The sequence below is a fragment of the Balaenoptera ricei genome, chromosome 2 (assembly GCF_028023285.1).
Source record: "Balaenoptera ricei isolate mBalRic1 chromosome 2, mBalRic1.hap2, whole genome shotgun sequence".
Classification (NCBI taxonomy): domain Eukaryota; kingdom Metazoa; phylum Chordata; class Mammalia; order Artiodactyla; family Balaenopteridae; genus Balaenoptera; species Balaenoptera ricei.
The window spans coordinates 81,617,681-81,641,757 of NC_082640.1; the positions used below are offsets into that span (position 1 = coordinate 81,617,681).

At 36.3% G+C, this 24,077-nt stretch overlaps 1 protein-coding gene across 2 annotated transcripts in view; it reads right to left on the bottom strand.

The window, feature by feature from the left end:
- Nucleotides 1-24,077, bottom strand: part of UNC13C (unc-13 homolog C) — a 596,809-nt gene that overhangs the window by 444,358 nt on the left and 128,374 nt on the right. For both annotated transcript variants that reach the window (XM_059915534.1, XM_059915533.1), the window contains exons 2-3: nt 19,080-19,102; nt 18,435-18,499 (exon numbers count right to left, since the gene is read on the bottom strand). In XM_059915534.1, the coding sequence (XP_059771517.1) occupies nt 18,435-18,499; nt 19,080-19,102 (88 nt within the window). The remainder of the gene's footprint in view (nt 1-18,434; nt 18,500-19,079; nt 19,103-24,077) is intronic.

Below are 24,077 nucleotides of genomic sequence, written 5' to 3' on the forward strand. Positions count from 1 at the left end.
TTAAAAATAGCAGTACTCGGCACATAGTTAGTGCTTATTACAGTTTTTTATGCACAGCCTTCCAGAAATATTATAAATATATGCATATAATTATGTATTGTTGCTAACACGTTTAAGCGAACATTCCATTTTTGTTTTATATATAGAAGGGGGAGGAGAGTGAGAGGAGGGAGGGAGAAAATGAATTTCTAGAAGAATACACAATAAATTGTAAACAATGGCTAATCCTGGGAAGTGGGAAAGGAGATACTAAGAGAGAAGGGATGTGGATTTGGACTTTTTATTAATTTCACTTTTGGAGTTCATGGAAATTTTGAAATGAGTATGGATTATTTAAAAGTACACACACAAACACACACACAATATTAACTCTATCTCTGGATTGCAGGATCTTGAAAGTAATTTTGATGTATTCTTTTCTGTATTTTCCATTTTTAAATAAATTATTTTAACAATATTCTGTGACGTACAAAAACCTAAAGGTAAACAAACTGCTACCACATTAATTAAAACACCAACTTATAAAATATCACGATGATATCATTCTAAACTAGAACTACCTGAATTTTTTGCTGCTTGAAAATCAGAGTTCTCATTGTTTCTAGTCCTTCAGTGCCAGTTGGATTGGTTGCTAAGAAAAATCAAATCCAAGTAGTGTACAACAATTCAGAGCACTTAACACTGTATTTCAAATTCAACAACGCACATACATAACATAATTGTTAGTGAAAGCGGCCCCTCAAGAGGGTGATGGTTCTGGAAACCCTGTTGAATTGAACAAAGGCTGTTTCTACTTTTAAAACCTGTTCTTATTTAGGAGATGTTAGCTCCATGTTTCCTTCCTTTTCAGTTTTAACACTGTTTACCTGGCATTTTAAGGAAGCAAATAACTTTATGAATAATAACTTCCAAAATAAATGGGTATTATAATTTACATTGGAGAACATAATACTCCAGCTAGGAAAAGAAATTCTTTTTCTATGCTAGCTAATGAACTAGGTAATAATTGATTTTTCAGGTTGCAAGTAACTTCCCTCTCCAAGTTTATTACTCAACACATGATTACAAAAGAGATTGTAACCTGTTAGAGAAAAGGATACATTAAAACAATATCTAGCACAGCACTGAGCACCTAGCCTATATTGGATAAATAATTTCTGTTAGATTGATGACAGAAGCAATCTCAATTCTCAAGTAGCCATAGTAGTAAATGTGCACAAGAGGCTCTGGTTATAAAATAAAGCAACCTGTATAAGATAGAAGACAAGAAACTGAAAAGAAGGACGGTAGATGTTCCAGAAGATGCAAAGTATGCTGGCGGTAAAGTTTAAGAATGATTTAGACCCATTTAAAAAAAAAAAAAATAGAGGGATAGGGTACTAGTTTCCTATATGCTGCTATAACAAAGTATCGCAAATTTAGTGGCTTAAAAATAACAAAAATGTCTTATTTTATAGTTCTGGTCAGAAATCCTAAAATCAAGGGATCAGCAGGGCTGTGATCCTACTGTTTGCTTTTGGGGAGAATCAATTACCTTGCCTTTTCCAGCTTCTAGAGGCTGAAGCTGCCTTAGCTTGTGGCCCCTTCCTTATATCACTCTGACCTCTGCTTCCCTTCTTTACATCACATCTCATTTTTTGACTCTAATGCTTCTGTCTCCCTTAAAAGGACCCTTATAATTACATTGGTTCCACCCAGATAATTCAGGATAATCTCCTCATTTCAAGATCCTAAATTCAGTCACATCTACAAAGTTCCTTTTGCCAAGTAAGTCAATATATTCACAGGTTTCAGGGTTTAGAATGTATACATTTTTGCGGGGCCATTATTCTGTCTACCTTGGAGAGGGACAGAGAAAGAAAGAGAAGAAAATCCCAAAATATGGCATAACTTTATCTAGATGTCTCATCTCTTACCTGTTCAGGTAACATAGGTTGAAAAGTTAAAATTAAACACAGTGACTTGAATTGTTCAACGTCTGTTTTCTCTAGATATCCCCTTCATGCTTAATCTAGTTGAATTTGAATAAGGGATCATTTAGGAAACTATTTTAAATTCAGAGTAGTTTAAGAACACAGCTCTGTAAGGGACTAGAGAGCTAATGAATTAAGTGGAAACTAAAAAGCACATTAACTAGAATGTAACTAGTTTGCATTAGATGCAGGAAGGAGGTGGGAGATGATTTCTGAGTCTAGAGACCCCAGGAGACCTTTTGCACTAATATCCAGGAACTGTCTATGTTCTGGAACTGGCCTAAATATCCTTGCCAGGAGATCTTCTGGCATGAGGCCACAGTAGTTCAAATGTCTCTCTCTTACTACAAAGACTGGCCCAGGCAGTCTCTCTGAATGTCTTTTGGTTTGTCCATTCATGATTTCATAAAGGCACAAGCCAAGGGAATTTGGTCTTAGATTCTGCAATCACAGGGGATGAGCCCTGGAGGGAACCAAACAGGAAAATGGACAAGTCTCTACCTTTCTAATGAAATTACCAAGAATTGTATTTGAATCTCATGTCTGGCCTCACCTTAACCCTGTGAGTTATAGATTGGTATCGGGTATATGGAAAAAATCTTAAACATCAATTTGTCATACACACACACAGATTTACACACAGATTTACAAATAACAACAATATGACTCTACAATATGTAATTTCTTAATAGCTAGAGAACATAGAACAGAGAATTTTGGATAAACAACATAAAATTTATGCTTCAGCAAAACCACAAATCCCTCTACGGCAGAGACATGGAAGTGTGTGAAAACAAACTTCTAATGATAATTGACAAAAGGCCTACTGTATCCAATAAAAAATAAAACATAAAAATACCAAAAAACAGGAAAACTACTCAACCTATAAAAGTATTATGTTTATTCCCATTGTAAGAGAAATTGTGACAGTATTATTAATTCTATTTCATTGAAACATTTAATAAATATTTAAACTTAGGCCAGCTGCAGTTTCCCTGGATAAAATCATTAGCTTCAGGAAGTCTTACGCCACTGTCAAACTAGGCACATATGCCAGGCAGCAGGTCATGGCTTTATGACTAATGCTAGCCTAAGACCTCATTCTCTGTGCCCAAATTCACCAGCTTATTTGTTCTTATTATTCAATTTACAGAATGACCCTAAAATTAAATATAGATCCAAAGAGTTATTTATAATAACCCATCAAGTGTGGACCAGCAAAGCACTCAATTTTGGGGCTGTCGTGCTACCCACATTGGCTTTTCTTAGCACATTTTAAACTGACATATAGTAGTTCAATATGAATGTGATGTTACAAAGGGTATTCACTGATGTGAGCACTTAAGTTCTCATTAAAGTAATTTGATCTTTAAAATCTAAAGTATCAAGAAGCTATGAGAGATACAGATTTTAAAGCATATTTGAAATCATGGAACAATTATTAACGATCAGCATGTAACGACCATTTGTTTTTTATATGCTATATATTGTAAAACAGTAGTGTAAAACAGTTACATATGCTGATTCATTTAATACTCATAGCACTGAAATGAGGTGGAAATTGCAATTATTCACTTATACAGATGAAGAAACTAATTTTAGAGAAATTAAGAAACCTGCCATAGATGTACTGATAAATAGCTATTTAGCTAGAATTCCAGACATCAGAATCTTACACCAGAATTAAAGTACATGAATTCCATTTCTAAATTTAAAAAGAGAATGAATGACTCTAGATCTTCATAAATTAGTCTCAGAACACATCAGTCAAGGATATCCTGGAGTGAACAACCACTTATCACAGTTTCTATGACACAAGCATATGCTGTAACATTCTGCTACTTGATACAAGGAAGAAAGTAGTATACACTGTCATGAGGATTTAACAACATTCTTCTTTCTTAGTCATTCTGCGTAGGTTTCTATACCCTATCTGTGCCATTTCCATTTAGCTATCAACTTCTGCAGAATTCAATCTCTAATCTCTACACCAATCCCAAACTTTCACCCATGATCTAGTCCCTCGTCCCTAGAAGACTACCCAACATTTATATTTGACTATCCACTTCATATTTCCCCCAGTTGAAGATGCTTAAAGTCATCATTTGTTCTGATAAAGTAGTCGTTATGCTTTTTGTCCATAATATTTCAAGTCTTCCAATTATCTGGTTTCTAGTATATATAATACACAACTTCCACTTCAATCTTCATACAAATTTTTTTTTTTAAATTGTTGTTCAAGTGTCCTCCCTGGCTTCTGATTGTCTAAAGCCGGTGCTTTCCTCAACGACAGGCTATGCAGGTGATACAACATCCAAGAGAAGAGGAAGGTGCACATGGCACTTCCCCTGATTCTGGTGAGCCAACATATCCTTTGGGTATTTGGAGTTAGAAAATCAGTTTAGAAAACACAAAAAACCCGTGCTTCATAGTTGATGTTCAAGGTCCTTCCCAATCTGGTACCAGCTGATTTTCAAAATCCTTATGTCCCAATAATACCCCTCATGAACACCCTATTCATCTACCAAAATGGATCACTAATCCACATGTCCAAGTCACTGTTAAGTAGGGTCTTAAATACTAAGAGATCATTCATGTATATTTTGGCCACAAGGCCACCTGGTTTTTCTTTCCTGTTTCCTATGGTCCCTTATAATTCACACGCCAGTCTTATCCCCTCAACTATCTTCTCAGCTTAATGCAACATGCACAAGGAGAGAGATGGCCTTATGTTTTGCACCCTCTAATCAAAAAAGATCCTTAGAATAAAGAGTGCTTTTGCTCTTGGTGTACTCTTAATAAATGTATTGACTTATCTCCAAAATTTTACAGTCCTCCTTCTGTCTTTCCTCTCAACTGAATCCATTGATATTTATATTATATCAGATTTTTACTGTGTTTATGCTGTCTGGTCCAATGGTCTCAATAGAATTTGGATACTAGAGAAACTTGGAAATTATTGTATCAGAATGTTTATTAGTTCTATTGTAGCCTGCTCAGTAGTGAGTATGAGACAGCTAAAGTATAATAATAAGGCACATTGCCATCAGGGAGATGTTTAATGGTGTGATGCAGGGAGTGTCCAGTTTCTAAGCAGTGGTCAGATCTGTTTTCAGCTCTGACTCCAAGAGGTTCACCCTTTCTGCCAGAGATAGTGAAATAAAAGCCTGCCCATGCCCCAGCTTGCAATAGCAGGAAAGAAGAAGCTTATCTCATTTGAGATGATAAGGCTAATATCTAGTGAATAAAAGCAGAGAACTAGACTGTAATACACACTAAAAGGGGGGAAGTTTGTCAGTATCTGCCACATCTTCAGTCAAACATCAAAGATTTTTAGAAAAGAGAGGTAGCCCTGCTGAGTTCTACTTACGGTAGCTTCTTCAAAGGGTCAAGAGAACAGATTGTATGCTACCCGTTTCTCCTTTTCACTCTCAATTCAGATCAGAAATGGACTCTCCATTCTCTCTCGTAAGGCCCCTCTCTTCCCTGTTCCTTTGTCTTTGAGATATGACCCTTGTATTTTCGAGGGGCAAACAATCATGTCTAATGAAATATGCCGAGCAGGAAACTGAAGTAGGAAACTACTTCTCCAAGCTTGAATCCATGCATTTTTTCAGGCAGAAGCCCAGAGAAGTAGAGTTGCATAGAAAGAAGTATATTGCCTAATTTAATTCCCTTAACAAGAGTTTCTAGTGAGCTACACATGTGTTACAGGTATGCTGATCTTAGAGAAACCACCTTAGTGGCCATTTGGGGCAGCCAGAGTCCCTTGGCTCCTCTAGGATGGCCACTTCAACCCAATTTGCTCAGGGCTTTCCTGGGTTTACCTGTGTCCTGCAAAACTCTTTGGTCCCAGGAGACCCTATCTCTGGCCACCATGAGCAAAGCTTTTACTTTTCTGGTAATGTATCATAAAAATATTACATTTGTATGTGCTGGGTGAAAAAGCTGAGATGCATTAAATGATCCTGTGAGCTAACTGTTATGGTTATAAACCACATTTTTCAAATGAGGCATCATGACTTACAGATTAAATGACTTGCCCAAGCTCACCCCGCTAATCAATGGTGGAGTCAAGATTGAAAAAGAGGACTTCTAATTCCAACGCCTGTATATTCACTGATATACCACATTTGCCTTTTGCTCAGGGATGATGCAGGATATTCCCCTCCTCAGGTCCCATTGGCTGAATGAAAGAACTGAAAATATGATTAGCCCTTACTTAGTGTTCTGTCTCTAGTGTGTACCCTTTGTTTGTACTCAGCTGGGGAGGGCAGGGGGATTCAGCAGTTTTGCCCGGATCCCAAAAGAACAGCTCAAAAGACATTACATGAAAAAAAAAAAAAAAAAAAGAACAGCTCAAAGTCACATATACCCTTTTTTCTCCTTACAAGTTACTTATACAACTTTTTAAGGCTGGATAAGGATAGCTTAAAACACACACACACACACACACACACACACACACACACACACACAACTCCTTCTCCCTCCTATTCAGGTCTTAGTCTGAATTGCCATGTCAGGCTACTTTTGTTCCTTTTGATTAGACATTTCACAGGAATCCCCCTGTCCTTCCCTGAATTCTGCTGCAAATCACTTTCATTACTGCTAAGCCAGCTTTACCACCAAATATGTCTAAGTCTGAACCCCAATTATGAGTACTGCTCACGTACTCTCTTCAAACTCTGTATAAATCAACGAAGGCAAATACATACCTTGGCAAGAGCTTTCACAGATCTCACCACATTGATCAAATGAGTCTCAACTCTGACCCAGACAGGATACTCTGTTGCATATAATCTGTGGTTTCATTCACTCCTGTGCTATAGCTTTGGTACTTTCTATACTTTTATTTTAAATGTAGAATTAATACACATTTATTATAGAAAAGTCAAAAATATATAGAAGATCTAGAGAAAAGCAAATATGTAAATAAACAACAAAAAATATTCCAAATCCCAAAACCCAGCAAAAGATAGCTACAGCAAATACTGTCAGCCCACTTCTTTTTTTTTTTTTTTTAACTCCTTCTAAGCACTTACATTTCCAGTGAGACAAACTCATATACCAACTAACATATTTCATCACTTCTGACATTTCTGCTTTGTACCTATGTGAAGTTTATAAGGGACACTGTATTTCTCTCATGGTATACTTGGATTAATTTGCATTTCCAGAAGAAATTTTATGTCTCCATTTTTTTTTTTTTTTTTACTTCCTATACTTGATACAATTGTATAAATGCATCTTATTAAACTTGGGGATTCTTCTGAAACTTGAGATTTTGTAGTTGTCACCGTAGTTGTCACCTGGAACAATTATTTCAGGTATTGTTTCCTGAAGGAATCTTTATATGCAAAGATTATGAGGCAGATGGTGTCACCCTGTGTGAAAAGATTTATACTCAGATCATTCTGAGCAGCAATGGCTTCTACCAGTCTCTGCTTTGGCCTTTCCTCCCTGGAACCTTAGAGTCTAAGCATCAAGATAATGAGCAGGAGTTGCAGTGATGTTTTTCACGGTTGACAGAGTTACGTAAAAGTACTCCAGACAAAAGACGTGTCTGCTACGCCTGAGCACACTTGCCTCTGAAGACTAATGTGTATCTAAAAATTGTCTCTTGTACTTTTGGCAGATGAGTCTATTCTGTTAAAGAAAACCATACAATCTTGTGAATATAAATTCATAGCTTCTTCCCTTCATTATCATCATCTAGTAGTTATTGTTCAACCATTATGTTCCCAGAACAACTGAGTCATTTTCACAAGATGCAGGAATTCAAAGTTATAGATACATTATTCAAAAGATTAATATATTTAATATCTATAGTCATGTATTCAAAGTTTCCACTTGCCTGTCCAAACCCATCTTCCACTTTTCTCCTGCATGAATTCTGACACATTATTGTCCAATACATTTTCTTGCCCATGATGCTATTTAAGTTTTTGTACTGCTTCCTGCTCTGACTTTTCTATATCCAATTATCAAAATCCTACACAAACGTCAAAGCCCAATTCAGTGCCATCTTCTCCATCAAGTCTTCCCTGATAACTCCGAATCAGAAATATCTTCCTTTTATAAATTTTCAGAGCACTTTATCCACTGGAAAGTAAGTCACACTTTACCTTGTATTGCAGCTAAGTGGTTAAATACCAAAAATGAGATTCTGGCATTTTCATAGTAATTCCTACTTTTTAATTATTCCAAGTACGGAGACTATCATATTGTAAGTAAAGGTAAATACATGGAATAACATTCTATTTTCTTCAAATTATAAGAAATATGTTATTTTTGAATAATATTTAATTATAGGTATACATAATTATGGTAGATCATTAAAAAAAAAATGGCCTCAGTTCATGTCTCCCATAAAGAGTCAGGGTCTATTTCCATGTTCCTTGGATCTGAGCTGAATTTATTACTTTTTTTGGACAACAGAATGTAGCAAAAGAGCTGGTTGTCAATTCCAGCCTTGGCTTAAAGTAGTCTTGCTGCTTCCACTAGTTTTCTTAGAATCCCGTCACTGCCATATGAATAAGCTTGATCTGGCTGGCTGGACAATGAGTGACATAAAGCCAACTGTCCTCTGTTGCCCAGATAATAGCCATATACCCACAGACATGTGACAACCAGGCCCTGTCCAGCGGACCATACATGCCTAAGTGAATGCAGACAACACTAGTAGATTCATTGTTTTAAGCTACTGAATTTTAGGGTGGTTTACTACACAGCAACATCTGTCTGATAGAGTGATTATATTAGGATAGGATGTAATATTAGGATAGGATGTAATAGAATCTTAAGTTTAGAAGAGGCTTTAAAGAATCAAACATCTGATATTTAAATTTCCTTTGCAGCATTTCTAACAAGTGATCACCCAAACTATTTAAATCTCTCTGGAAATGGAGAATTTAGTTTTTACAAAATCTCTTCCTGTTGGAAATTTCTTCTCACATTGAGAAGTCTGCCTACTCATAATTTCACCGGTAAGCCATGGTTTTCCCTCTGTGAAGCTCAGGACAATGTAATCCCTTTTTCCACACCTAATCCTTTAAATATCTGAAGACCTTGAGCACATTCTCACCACAACTTTCTCTTTTCCAGATTCAGTGTCCCTGGTTCATTGGTGGTTTTTCCTATGGTATGATTTGAGACCCCTTTTCAACCTGTTTGTTTGATCTGCAAGCCTTCTCTTTTGTCTACACCCTGTTCAGGTGTTGGTCCCTGAACTGAGCACACAGTCCTAGAAGCAGGGGAGCTCGACAAGTGCCAGGCTTTCTGTCCCGTTCCAACCCTGCACTTCCCTCCATGTGCTCTACGGGGGCTTTCCCTGCAGGCCCCCTGCATTAGCACCACAACCTTACTTAATGTGTCACTAGATTCAATGAACACTTGGAAATTTTTCATACACTGATGTTAAACTGTATTTGCTCTCTTCTATAGAGTCTGAGTTCAAAGCCCACATTTATCCCTAGTTGTGATAATTAGGGCTGTTGAGAAACATTCCAGGTCTTTCGTCCTTTCAGACACATGATAGGACTGCACCTCAACCCTCCCTTTAAAGTAGTTATTCTATGTGATTTGCTTTGTCCATTGTAATATGAACAGAAGGGAGGCATGCCACATCTAACTGGAAGTTTTAAGAGTTAAGAGTCCAGTGTGCCACATCCTAATTTCCCTACAGTGAAAACATGAAAGTGTGTGTTGAGACAAACCTTTGCCAGCCTGGTTCCCTGGGCAACTATCAAGTACATCCTCCTCACTTGTTTTATATGCATTGAAAACGTAGTGTGGGTGAGAAATAAACCTTTATTTGATTAATACACTAAAATGAGGTAGTATGGTGGGTTATTGCATAGTAACTTAGTTTATCCTGACTGATATACTATTGATACTTCATCTTGTTATATTCAGTTGTAGTATGCTAAAAATCTTTTACATATTAACTCCATTATCTAATAACACTAGTTATTTTGCCCAACCATGTTACCCTCAAATCCTACAATCAGATCTTTCATATTTCCATTTAGTTCAACTAAAAATAATCTGTCTAATACTCTGGGATCAGTCATTCAATCCATCACTAATTCACCTCAGTGATATTATGAAATATTATATATTTCTAGGGGTAATACAAAAACCCTTAGCAAATACTTTCCTGGAATCTAGATAGAAATATATGTACAACATTTATTCGATATCCATATTTAGAAACCTTGTCAGACTAATACATAATGAAATATCAAGTTCAAAGTATAATATATAATTACAAAGAACTGAGGTAGACTCAAGCATCATCTATTTGCAAATTACATCAGTTTGGCATAATAGTAGAGCAGTCAAGCCCTGGAATATGGTAGACCTAGTTCAAACCTCAGCTCTAATAATCACTATTTCACCTTGACCATATTTAATACCTCTAAGCCTCAGTAACCTCATTTGAAAAATAAAATAATTGTAACATCTACCTCAAAAAGTTGTGATGAGGATTAAAGACGATAATGCATAAATAATGCGTAGATATGGGCCTGTTATACTGTAACACCAGAAAAAAATATTATTATAATAATTATGAATTTAAAACATCATCCCCATTTTTAAAATATCTAAAATGCTTCCTTATATTCCCCCTATAATATTTCATACTGTTTCTAAATGCTAAGAAAGACTAAAAACAAAGAACTACCTACTGGACATCAAGGTAGAATTGGTCATATCTGAGAATTATGGTTCGAACATCAAGCTGTTAAATATTTAAGAACACACCGTGGATTAAGCAAACCTGTTACTTCAAATAAGGAGTAATTCCGAGGTATGGAGGCAAACTATTTTGTTAGCAGTGACGATTACTGTTTTTCTGCTCTACTCTATCGTCTGCCTATAAGAGGAAATCTCTGTTATCTGCCTTCATGGAATATGGTATTCATTTATTAAAAGATACTTAAAACCCCATTCAACATATGCTTTACCGGGATATACAATGATCAAGCTCATTTTTTTCCCCCTAAGATAGTTCATGTATGTTCGATGTACTCAACAGCCATATCAATTAAGTTTTGGAAAGAATCCTCTGGTTTAGGAAGCAAGGTAGTCATAACTGCCATCTTACCTAGAGGCGTTATTTTCAATGTTTTTTGACCAATAGCTGGTAATTTTCTAACACTTCCTGTTGGGTGTGTTTTTGCCTGGCAGTCACCTAACGATAAAAGGAAAAGCAGGCTGTTTCTGAGGAGCCAACGAGTGCTGTAGGCAACAATTCTGGAAGGCTCCAGGGCGAGGAACTGGCTAAAGGAAAGCTGTCAGCACTGGTGATGGCTGGTGGTGGCTGTGGTTTCCTTCCCTGGAATGAAGGCATTATGTGCATCCAGGGCTGATATGGATGAAGAGTCACACACATCTTCTCGATCAAAAATGTAAACCTATCTTCCTCAAAAACAAGAGAGTGGCTTTTGTGTGATGAGTAAAATCCTGCAACCCAGGATGATCCTGAAGTTGCATATTCTTATGAACAATTTAATAACAGAAGTACAAATGTACTCTGGGTGAGGAATTCTCCATGGACTGCTTTCTTGGCACAGAAAATGGTCTCATTTAGAGTAGACATCAGGTCTCTTGTGGATGGCAGAATCTTTTCACTAGTATCATTACCAGAAGATTGGAGAGCCTTATACAGTATCCCTGGATTGACAGTGGCTCATAATCAAGTGTCCTTCTGCATTTATAGTCAGAAAAAAATGTTAAGCTACAAACTCAGGCAAGGTGTCAATCTCTAACTTTGTGAACTATAAGCTAGTAGTAATGAGGTAACAGCTCCATTTTCTTAATCCTTTGAATGAGTTCTGTGAATTCTTTGCCAATATCTATGTAGGAAAAAAATATGCCTGAAAGAAATGATTTATAATCCATTCCAAGAAAACTATGGCATCTATAAGCCCGGTTTAGACTGTAACACTAGACACTAACAGGGTCTAATAATGTGGTCCTGGTGTTTTGTAGGTTCATACATTGAAGGAGTCAGTCTAGTGGCTGGTCTTTGTGGCTAACGTAAAAATGTACTCTCTAATGACCAAGATTTTCTCAATAGAGGTATTGAGTGCTCTCTGAGTAAGTTACAAGAGTCTAATGAAGCATTTCAGCTCACCATGAACTAGGAAACTGATGGCTGGTGGTAGGCCAAAATTAGATAGCCAGGGTTTTTTGGTTTTGTTTTTGTTTTGGCCATGGGAAGCTAATGGCTTAGCAATCAGGATTTGATACATGGGTTTTAGAAAGTTGATGGCCTTATTGATGTCAGTTTTCCTAGTTAAGAGGCTCTCTGTCTAGGCCAAATCTTGGTGTATAGAATATAACATTTCTGCTTGGCAGGAGGACTGCAGGCGGAGTGCCGAGCACTAGCGGACCTGGTATAATCCAGAGTCTGTAGTAGGGTTGGGACTGCCTCAGCCTCATATGAGATTCTTTTCTAGCTTATATAACTACCCACTGTCATGATTATGTCTGACATTAGCTATGAGATGCCAGGTTTCATTCTTTCTGTAATAGATTAAGCAAGACAACTCCCTTTATTACTTTTATAAAGGACAAGGTAAAAAAGTTTGTTCAATTATTAATCACCAAAGTTCTCCTTTCTCAAGTAGTAAGAATGGATTTTATTACAGGAAATCTCTAATACAGTGTGAATTTATATCTAGAGTTTTCTAAAGTGGTAAGGTTTTCTGATAGGAGAATGAAAGGATAAAATTTATCTTAGCATAATTAGAGTAATATTTTTTATAAATTTTCTCAGTAGAATCTTCAAAAGTTTCTCCAAAATGGAGAAAAGGAGATTCACAATCCAAAGCAAAGTGGCCTCCTGGTCAGCTAGGGTTACATCTACTGTGAGAAAAATCCCCTGATGATTTTTTTTCCTGTAAGGGCTTAGTAACACTGAGTTTCAGGGGTGGGTTAAGCTGCTTTTAAAACTCAGAGTACTTCTCATGTGTGTCTGATCCTCAAACCACAATTATTTCAGGAAAAAATTTTTCTTAAAATGTGGTAGACCTGAATCTCTTAAAAAGTAATTCTTAACCAACTGATCAAAGAGACTGCCATTCTAAAACAAAATTAACTTATGAATGAGGTCCTGAATGGGCAAAACACTATCATAAACTTTATAGAAGGAAACCTAAGTAATAAAAGACCAACTCTATGCCTTTAGAGAGCTTAAAATCAAGTCATCAAGGATATGAATCTTGTTAAGGTTATGCAATTTAAGAAATTAATATGTGCCATAGGAATGACACAAACAAGAACACAGATAAGGTAGATAATATTTCTCTTTTGTACAAAGAGAGAAATAGAAATCAAGAAGTATATTCAAAGCCATGCACAAAAAGCCATACTTTACATTGCAGAAATGAGGAGTCATTAGACACATTTAAGTAGAAAAGGACTGTGCTTTAAGGAGATTAACCTTTAACAGTGTATAGATTGGACTTAACGTGGAGGAATAAATTGATGCAGGAAGATCAGGTAGAAGATAAGCTTGCAACTGCCTAGGTAAAAGGTATTGAGGATTAAAACTAGACTGATGGCCATCTGAATAAGTTGAAAAAAGTACAGTAATGGTGATTGAATTGCTGTACAATTATGAATTGTGAAAGTAGATCCTGTTTGCATCTGATAACCCTTATAACAATTAACAGTCCTAATCCTAACTCACTTCTCTCTAAATCTATAGTGAACTCCTCTACCAAAGCCCCTGGCGAGAAAAGGAGTTCTTCCATGAAAACACTAATCAGAAAGTCAAAGAAAAAGCTTCCATTTTTCTCCAAAGAGTGACCTGCTACTGTGAGTGAAGCAAACTTACACCGGGGCTGTCATTTTCTTGTTACTTGGCAAACCTGGTTCAGAGAATATAAGAATGTTTAATGTACAATGAACCATTGACCCAGGGAAAGGTTTATAGCTCTGGAAAGAGCCATGATCTAGGCTTCGGAGAATTTCTGGCCCTTTCCTTTAGAAGTAAGGAAATTACCTGAGGGGACAGGGAAAATTTTAATTTATGGGCTAGATAGGAACAAACAAAAAGTTTTCAGCTACCAGAGAAAAGACTGCTGCTATGAGAAAAGATGGGTTAAGAGCCCCTTAAGAGTAAGAACAATCTTAGCTTCCATGTTAAGTGACTGATTTCATGCCCTGACAAAACATGGAGATCAAGACTAGCAGCGGTCCCATTTGTTTATTTTTGTTTTTATTTCCATTTCTCTAGGAGGTGGGTCAAAAAGGATCTTGCTGTGATTTACGTCATGGAGTGTTCTGCCTATCCGTCACACAGAGTGAAGTCAGAAAGAGAAAAACAAATACCGTATGCTAACACATATATATGGAATCTAAAAAAAAAAAAAAAAAAAAGGTTATGAAGAACCTAGGGGCAAGATGGGAATAAAGATAAAGATGCAGACCTACTAGAGAATGGACTTGAGGACACGGGGAGGGGGAAGGGTAAGCTGGGACGAAGTGAGAGAGTGGCATGGACATATATACACTACCAAATGTAAAACAGATAGCTAGTGGGAAGCAGCCGCAAAGCACAGGGAGATCAGCTCGGTGCTTTGTGACCACCTAGAGGGGTGGGATAGGGAGGGTGGGAGGGAGGGAGATACAAGAGGGAAGAGATATGGGAATATAAGTATATGTATAACTGATTCACTTTGTTATAAAGCAGAAACTAACACACCATTGTAAAGCAATTATACTCCAATAAAGATGTTAAAAAAATAAAAATAAAAATGGGCAAAAAAAAAAAAAAAAGACTAGCAGCAGGGAAGGTGGCGTGAAGACAGAATATGACATCCTAAAGTTTATAGCGACTATAAAAGCAATGTCAGAACTATGACAAATATCAAGAGTATATTAAACCTGCTGTATCCATATACTGTACCACCTAACTCATGTCAGGTGTAACAACTACAACAAAAACCATGATTTTAATCAAGGTAAACTTTAAAACAAAGGAATTGTTCAGAACTTTGGCTAATGATTGACTTATTCACATTCACAAAGTTATTTGTTCATGGCAATCATTGAACAACCTTGGACATCTCAGCACTTATTTCATGTATTTTTTTTTTCTTTTGCTATTTTACCTATTTGAAAGGGAGGTCAAAACAGAAGCTTTTCTTTTGCTATTTGTCAATCTCTGTGTCATCAAACTGACATTTAAAGACATCAAAATGTCAGAGGCTGGGTAGCCACGGGCATGTATCACTCAGGTATTCCTCAGAGAAAATCTAGGAACAGTTGGATGTCAGCCCTCAGTAACCACACCTCCAGAATCAACTGCAGCATTCACTTGAGGCCAGACTCTGCCCAAGCTGCTGCCAGCGTTCAGTGAGTGAACGTGGTGAGGGTAAGGAGCTGCCCCTGTATGCTCAAGGTGGGACTCCTCTAACAGAGAGCCTCACCTCTAGCGCTCCCCATTGGTCCGACTGACACTTTATTGCAGTCTCATGGCAGTTTCATTGCAGTCAGTTTAAGGCTTTTCATACCTAGCCCTCCTTCTTTCTCCTCCCCCTTTCCCCAGGTATCAGACCTATATCATGGTCCAAGGCACTTCTTGCCTACTCCTGTTGTCTGTCTCTCCACTTTATCTGAGCTGTTTCTCCCCCAAAAGCTCTTGTACATCTGTCATCTTGGTATGACTCTCAGCTTACGTATGTGACAAAAGTTACCAAACTCTTATCAAAGCACTGAGATGTTAAACGTTAAATGTAATGATTTCACTGAAACAAGCATCCTTCCAGCCTTCTCTTTTTCTGTGCATCTTTTCTCTCTTCCTCTCAGTTCTTTTCCAAGAAGCTGTCTGAATTTTTATTGTAACAGATAGGAAAAATAAAGTTTGGCATGTATTTTCCAGCAATACTTACAGGACATGTACAGAGAATGAGCAGAAATCAGCAGCACTGTTAATTCCATTGTCTGGTTTCAGTGTGTATAGATTGTGCTTTTATTGACACTTGAGAAGTGAGAGGGAAGGATGGATGTGGTTTGGCTCTGAACTCATTAGGGATGCTGAAGGTAGAGAGGTGAAGGATATAGTAGCCTTGCCCTGAAGCAGCAATGACTCCCTATTTTCAAAGTCTGCTCCAGTGTCAGTTTCCCAGGACAACAGAAATTTTAATATTGAGGATTACAGCAATATTTTACTCTACTAAAATATATATATTTAAATATTGATAGGGAAAGTAAAATAAACAAATATTTCTGGAATAGGCTGTGACTGAAAGCTTGCATTTAAAGGTACTCTTCAGGTTCTTCAAGAGGAACTTGCCTTCAGATAACAGCAAATTCTCTTGAAGACTAAAAATTATCACCCCTTTCCCATACCATCATAATTCCAAAATCCCTTGCTAAGTCCTTGAAATAGGAAATTTCTGGAAAAATAATGTGGAAAGGATCTAAAGAATTGAAATGAAAAGATGACCTATTGTAGCTAGACATTTACACAGCATACACTTAACAAAAACATGGATGTAGATTAACTCTATTGTTCTGACAATAATAAAAGTCCATATTCAGACATGAGTTAAGAAAGCAAGTTGTTTTCAAGTGATGGATGCCACAGGAAGTTAGGAATTGAAAGAACTGTAAGCTCATAAACTCAGATAAGCCTCTAAGACTATGGCATACAAATTGTTTTAAAATTTAAATTGGAATTCAACTTATTTTCTAAAATAAACATTTTATTAGTTTTGTCACAGTATCATTTTTGTGTAAACTTAAAGACAGTATATGTGGGGTAGTGGGGAGAGAGTAATCCATTTATTACTTGAATTTTCTATAGATAATCCATAGTGAACTTTTGCCACAGTTCGTTTTTATAACATATTTAAATTATTGTGACATTACAAATGTGAATATAATTCTTCACATATTTAAAGGACACTGAAATGTTTGTATACATAAATAATATCTTAGTTACTTATTTGAAAAATCTCAGTAAAAATGATGTTATTATTCAGGACCCTTAAATTTGAAACAAAAATGTTCATATGTTTAATTTAAAGAAAATAGCATGAGGATGTTATTTAACAAAATTCATTTGAAGAGGATGAGAATATTATAAAACATAACCGTGAGAGTATTTCTTTGCCCCTCCAAAAAACCCTAAACCATATATCTAAATTTTGCTTCTATTTCTATTGTACACAAGTGTGTTCAAATTTCAACACTTATATAACAATTTAACTATCTATCCTGTGCATAAGCTTTGGTCCACACATTACACTTCAAAAATTGATTATATGTTTGTTCTAGTATCATTTACAATAATGACACAGAAATATTCTGGAAAATTCATTAATAGAAGAATGAACAAACATTACATAAATGTTTTGAAATATTTACATCACTTACGAATAATGAAGTGGAAAGTTTTCCAAGGTATGTTGTCAAATAGTAAAAAAGAAAAGGTAAGGAAAAAGAAACCCACAAGCTGCAGATGAAATATAGCATAGTAATTAAGATCACAGACTCTGGAACAAGACTAACTTTGAATACTGACTTTGCTACTTACTAGCTGTATGAAGAGAAAGGTTTGGTTTTGGTTGCTTTTCTTTCTTTCTTTATTTTTAACTACTTTATACATCAGTTTCCTCATGTGTAAAATGGAGGTCAAAACAGTACTTACCTCACAGGGCTACTGTAAGGAACAAATGAGTCATTATATATGAAACAACTATAATGATATCTGCTATTATGTCAGCACTAAATTAGTGCTTCTTTATTTACATATAGAATGGCCTAATTTATGTTCAACACACAGAGACAAACAAAACTACTATTCTATATGAACTTATAGAACATATATGTTTGCAAGCACACAGAAAAAGGCCTAACAACACACATGCCAAACTGATACCAATGTGTCATTAGGGGCATTAAAGGAGATCCTTTGCTGTTTGAGTATCTTACATAGAAAATATAATTAACACATTATTTTGTGATTACATCTTAAATACTTTATACACTCATTAAATGGAACTATAAAAAATAATGGTGAAGATTACATTCATTCACTTATTGACATAAAAAAAATGTTCATGCACATATCGTAAAGTGCAAGCAAGCAAATCAAAACACTATTAATTTTATTAACATGAACTCAGTAATGTAAAATTATACGGTTATGTTTTGTGTATGGAATGATCGTGTTAATGTTTATTCTGGCTAGGTGATTTCAACTTTGTTCTTTATATATAGATACATGTATATATAATTAAACATAAATATACACAAATCTATATATTACTTTTTTAAAAACACTATAAAAGCTATTTTACTGTGAAAAGAAAGCAACAGCAAGGCAAGCTAGTTATATCATCATGCAACATTCTGCACTCAAAATATATATGTTGAGACCACCACTGAGAACCACTGATGAATGGAATGAATTAGAAAGGTTATGAATGTACTTACCCACCAAACGCCTGTAGTGCAGAGAATTTGGAAGCATCCAAACCATTGCCACTTACTATTCGAGCCTTAAACGAAAATGGAGGAAAACAAAACAAAAGAAAGAGGTTTTTAGCATCCTATAGCTGTGTATACATGAATTTGGAACACGCATCAACTGCACTAGACATGTAACACCTAGTATGACAGATGCTAAGCAGGGTCAGCTTCAAGTCAAAGCTACTGTGTTTTTGTGAGTGGAGGTTTTGAAATTAGCTGTCAGCATTCAGACAAAAGCACTGGCAGAGTCGAGGAAAATATCATATTCCAAATACTATTTGCCCTTAAAACTTGGTATGTGCAGTGAAGATCATGAATCAGTCAGAGAGATCATGATTCGCCAGACTTAAAAACAGATGCTGAGTTTGACCGTAGCAGACCCCTAGGTTGGCAAGTGTAAGCTAAAGTAAGCGAAGCTGGCAAGGTGTAACCTCTTCATAAATGCAACAGATTGGGGCACACTTAAAGGACAACCAAAGAATGGAAAGCTGGGATAACATGCACAGTTGACAACTAAAACAGAAGAACCAAAACAGGTCTAATATGTCACAAACAAACATGTACAAAAGACAAAATCCCTCAGGAGGGAAGAAAAAGTATGATTTAAACCTTTTCATCCACAGAACTGCTATCTGAAAGAGAATCAGGAAAAGAAGGGATAAATGTTAGATGGAGTACTTTTCAAGAAATCATTTAAACATATACATGAACAAAGTGTTAGTGTTATATAGTTTAAAAATCATAAATGAACCCCAAGGGAAGAAGGATAGTTGGTCCTCACAATTTAAAGAACCGGAAAATGTGCCAGAATGCTTGAAAAGTATAAAAGGGTGATTACAGGACTTAATGAAAGACAGTGTGTCATAAAAAGAAAAGAACAGTTGAAGTATCAGAATGCCTAGGCTCCAGCTGGGGCTGCCATTTACTAAGCACACTGGGCAAATTACCAAATTCTCTGGAGTCTGGAGTCTAGACCTAACTCTGAAATCAAGTCACTAATACTTTGCTTTTTGCCTCCAAACGTTGTGGAGAGGATCAATTAAGATCAATACATATGAAAGTAAACCCCAGGTGACTATATAAACTAAAGATGTTTTATTGAGGGATTATTTATGGCTTCTCATAGAACTTCAGAACTAAAAGATTAATTAAGTATATTTCATCTTGCAAATAAGAAAACTTGCCTCAAGGGGTTAAATGACTTAGGATCCCCAAACTAGTAAATGACAGAGTGGGACACAAACCCAGGGCTTCTGATCCCCCACCTGTTGCCCTTTGGATCCAATGTTTCTGGTGAATTGAACAAAACAGTGAGGGGTGGTTGATCCACAGTTCTCCAGTGCAACTTAAGACAAATCACAAGGTCAACATTTATCACTTTCAACTGCTCATGGGCCCAAGTAGATGAACAATGGACTAGTGCTTTTTTTTTTTTTTCTTTTTGAAACTCAAGTCTAAATCTGTAAGGGTCATCATAGCATGGTCCATTTCTACCTTACATAGTGTTACTGCTTTTTAGCATAAAGCTAGAGAGATTTCTCTATGAATACAAGTTTGCAGAAAGCTAGAGCTGGCATGACTTTGCAGTTCATGCAGTCCAATCCCCTTATTTTTATAGATGAGCCCCAGAGACAGAAAGATTTCCCTGAAGTCATGTAACTCAATGATGACCTTTATTGATAAAAATCTGAAATATATTTGTTTTCTTGACTCATTAAGTATGAACTGGTTAACATAACTAAATATTTTTGTGCAATATTTAAGATTTTACAATATCCCAGGGTTCTATCTTTGAATATAAAACAGGGTAAGGCACAATATAGAGTAAAAAAGCAAATCTTATTTATGGCCATAAATACTTTTAAATACTTCACAAAATACAGAAAATAAAATTCAGCACAGTATCAAAAGAATAATATATCATAGCCATGAAGATTTTTTTCATAAGCATGATTTAAAATCACTGACAAATTTAACATGACATATTAACTGGTCATAAAATACATATCTGCATTTCAACAGGAACACACAAGTTATCAGATAAAATTTCAAAATCTTCCAAATAATTTTTAACCTATTTAAAATAGGATTGGAATAAGTCTTAAGTTTAAAATGCTAAAAACATCTTTCAGATGTTTCAGACAGGCTGCTTGTTGATTTTTTCAGAATCAACTTAAGTGTAAAATATTAGGGCATCCCTGTTATTAAAAGCAAAACAAAAATGTTCACTACCATATTCTAACTTAATTCCAGAAATTCTGACCAATATATTAAAACAGAAATAAACAACACAAATGTTGAAACGTAAAATACAGAGTTACTATTTTTCAGGAATTACAGTATTATACCCTGAAAACAAGCCAAACCAAACCACCTGGAAAACTATTAGGATAATAAAATAGGTGGCAAAGTGAATATATAACCAACACATCAAATAACAACATTAAGTTATTTCCTACTAACTAGCAATAACTAGTTTGGAATACAATGACATTAGATCTCATTTCAAATATCCAGTACTGTGACATAGTCTTCCATTCTAACTGGCTTTTATAGCAACCACTTGACTATATAAAGGTAATCTTACCAAAGTTGTTATTTTTCAGCTGCTAAATGTGGTAATACATTAACTTTTCATTCATTGATTCATTCAATGTTCATTCATTCTTTCATTGAATACATATTTTTATTAATTATCAGTGAACCTTTGTTATTCACTTTGACTCCTTTCTTGTCCCCATTTGAAACATTTCTGAAATACAAATATGATGTCACTTCCCTTTTTAAAACCCACCAATGTCACCCAATGCCCATTTGAGAAAATTAGATCTATATATACTGGAAATTCATGGCTCACCAGTCCTCATTCACATCCTACACTTTGGCCACAATTAAATTCTTGCCATTTAGTTTCCATGACATGTCTTTTAAATGTGTGCCTTTGCATTTTCAGTTTCCTCCCCCTAAAACAAGTTATCGCTTTCTTCATCCAGCTAACTGCCTGTCAGCCTCCAAAACTCAGCTGAAGCATAACCCCCTCTCCTGGAATCTTGTCACTTTTCAGTGATTCATGGTCTTTATACATGAGCACTGCACACTGTGTATTCCTCTTGGATAACCCTCAAAATTTTCCAATTTCCTTATCTGAAATCCTTCTAAAAAAGTGTCTCAATGATAGTTTATTTAATCTTTTTGTCAACTTCCATTATATTCCTGAAATACCAGGAGATGACTAATAAATGTTTGCTAAGCAGTGAATGTACAACCTTACATGAGCTATGCAACTTTATTGAAGTATTTAAAAATCCATATAAAGAAAACTATTATTTCATCTTTCTGTATAGGGAGGATGAATTACTTTCTAACAGATTTATAGATTTAACAGTTAAAATCCTAATGGCAAGTTGTTGTAACTTGAAATTATTCTAAGTATAACTAGGTCAACAAACAAGTAAAAACATGTAATATTGTTTTAAAGGAGATTAATGAGGACAGATTACACAAATATTAAAAGTCTATAATAGCTAAAATATTATGGTTGTGGCAAAATAATAGAAGATCAGTGAAACATAAAATATACCAAAGTAATATACCCTTATACTTAAGAACTTAGTGAATAAGAAAGGACATATTATTATCAAAGAAAATGAGAAACATTAGTTAATAAATGATGCTTATGGGGGCAGAGACAAGATGGCAGAGTAGAAGGACTTGAGCTCACCCCCTCTCACCAAAACACCAAAATCACAACTGACTGCTGAACAACCATTGACAAGAAAACACTGGAAACTACCAATAAAGATATCCAAAGACAAAGAAGACGCCAAATGAGACACTAGGAGAAGCACAATCATGATAAAATCAAATCACATACCTGCCAGGTGGGTGACCCACAAACTGGAAAACAATTATATGACAGAAGTTATCCCAGAGGAGTGAAAGTTCTGATCCCCACATCAGGCACCCCATCATGAGAGTCTTGCATCAGGAGGAGTCCCCAGAGCATCTGGCTTTGAAGGTCAGTGGGGTTCTGATCACAGGAATTCCACGGGAATGGGAGAAACAGAAACTCCACTCTTGGATGTTGCACACATGGTCTTGTGCACACCCGGACGCAGGGGAAAAAGCAATGACCTCATAAGAGCCTGGGCCAGACCTACTCGCTGGTATTGGAGGGTCTCCTGCAGAGGCAGGGGGAAGCTGTGGCTCACTTCAGGGGAAAAGATAATGGAGGCTGTAGTTCTAGAGAACACTCATTGGCAAGAGCCCTCCTGTAGGTCACCATTTTCCCACAAGACCTGGCCCCACCCAATGGCCTGTACGATCCAGTGCTGAAACACCTCAGGCCAAACAACCAACAGGGTGGGAACACAGCCCCACCCATCTGCAGACAGGCTGCCTAAAGTCATCCTGAGCCCACAGCTTCCCAATAAACACACCACTTCACATGGCCCTGCTCACCAGAGGGATAAGACCAAGCTCTAGTAACCAGTGGGCAAGAACCAGTCCCTCCCACCAGGAAGCTGGCATAAGCCCCTTACACCAGCATTATCCATCAGGGGACAGACAGCAGAAGCAAGAAGAACTAAAACCCTGCCTCCTGAGCAACAGAAACGGCAAACACAGAAAGTTAGACAAAATGAGACAGCAGAGGAATGTGCCCCAGATGAACGAACAAGATAAAACCCCAGAAGAACTACTAAGTGAACTGGAGATAGGTAATCTACCTGAAAAAGAATTCAGAGTAATGATAGTAAAGATGATCTAAAATCTTGGAAAAAGAATGGAGGTACAGACAGAGAAGGTACAAGAAATGTTTAAAAAAGAGCAAGAAGATCTACAGAACAAACAGAGATGAACAGTACAATAACTGGAATAAAAATACACCAGAAGGAATCAATATCAGAATACATGAATCACAAGAATGGATAAGCGAACTGGAAGACAGAATGGTGGAGATTACTGCTGCAGAACAGAATAAAGAAAAAAGAATGAAAAGAAATGAGGACAGTCTAAGAGACCTCTGGGACAACATTAAATACACCAACATTCTCAGTATGGAGGTCCTAGAAGGAGAAGACAGAGAGAAAGGATCTGAGAAAATATATGAAGAGTTAATAGCTGAAAACTCCCCTATCGTGGGAAACGAAGCAGTCATCCAAGTCCAGGAAGTGCAGAGAGTCCCAAGCAGGAAAAACCCAAGGAGGAACATGCCAAGAGACATAGTAATCAAGTTGACAAAAATTAAAGACAAAGAAAATATTAATAGCAACAAGGGAAAAGCAAAAATAACATACAGGGAATTCCCATAAGGTTACCAGCTGAATTTTCAGCAGAAACTCTACAGGCCAGAAGGGAGTGGCACAATATATGTAAAGTGATGAAAGGGAAGAACCTACAACCAAGAATACTCTACCAAGTAATGTTCTCATTCAGATGTGATGGAGAACTCAAAAGCTTTACAGACAAGAAAAAGCTAAAAGAATTCAGCACCACCAGAACAGCTTTGCAACAAATCCTAAAGGAACTTCTCTAGGTGAAAAAGAAAAAGCCACAACTAGAAACAAGAAAATAATGAATGGAAAAGCTCACCAGTAAAGGCAAACA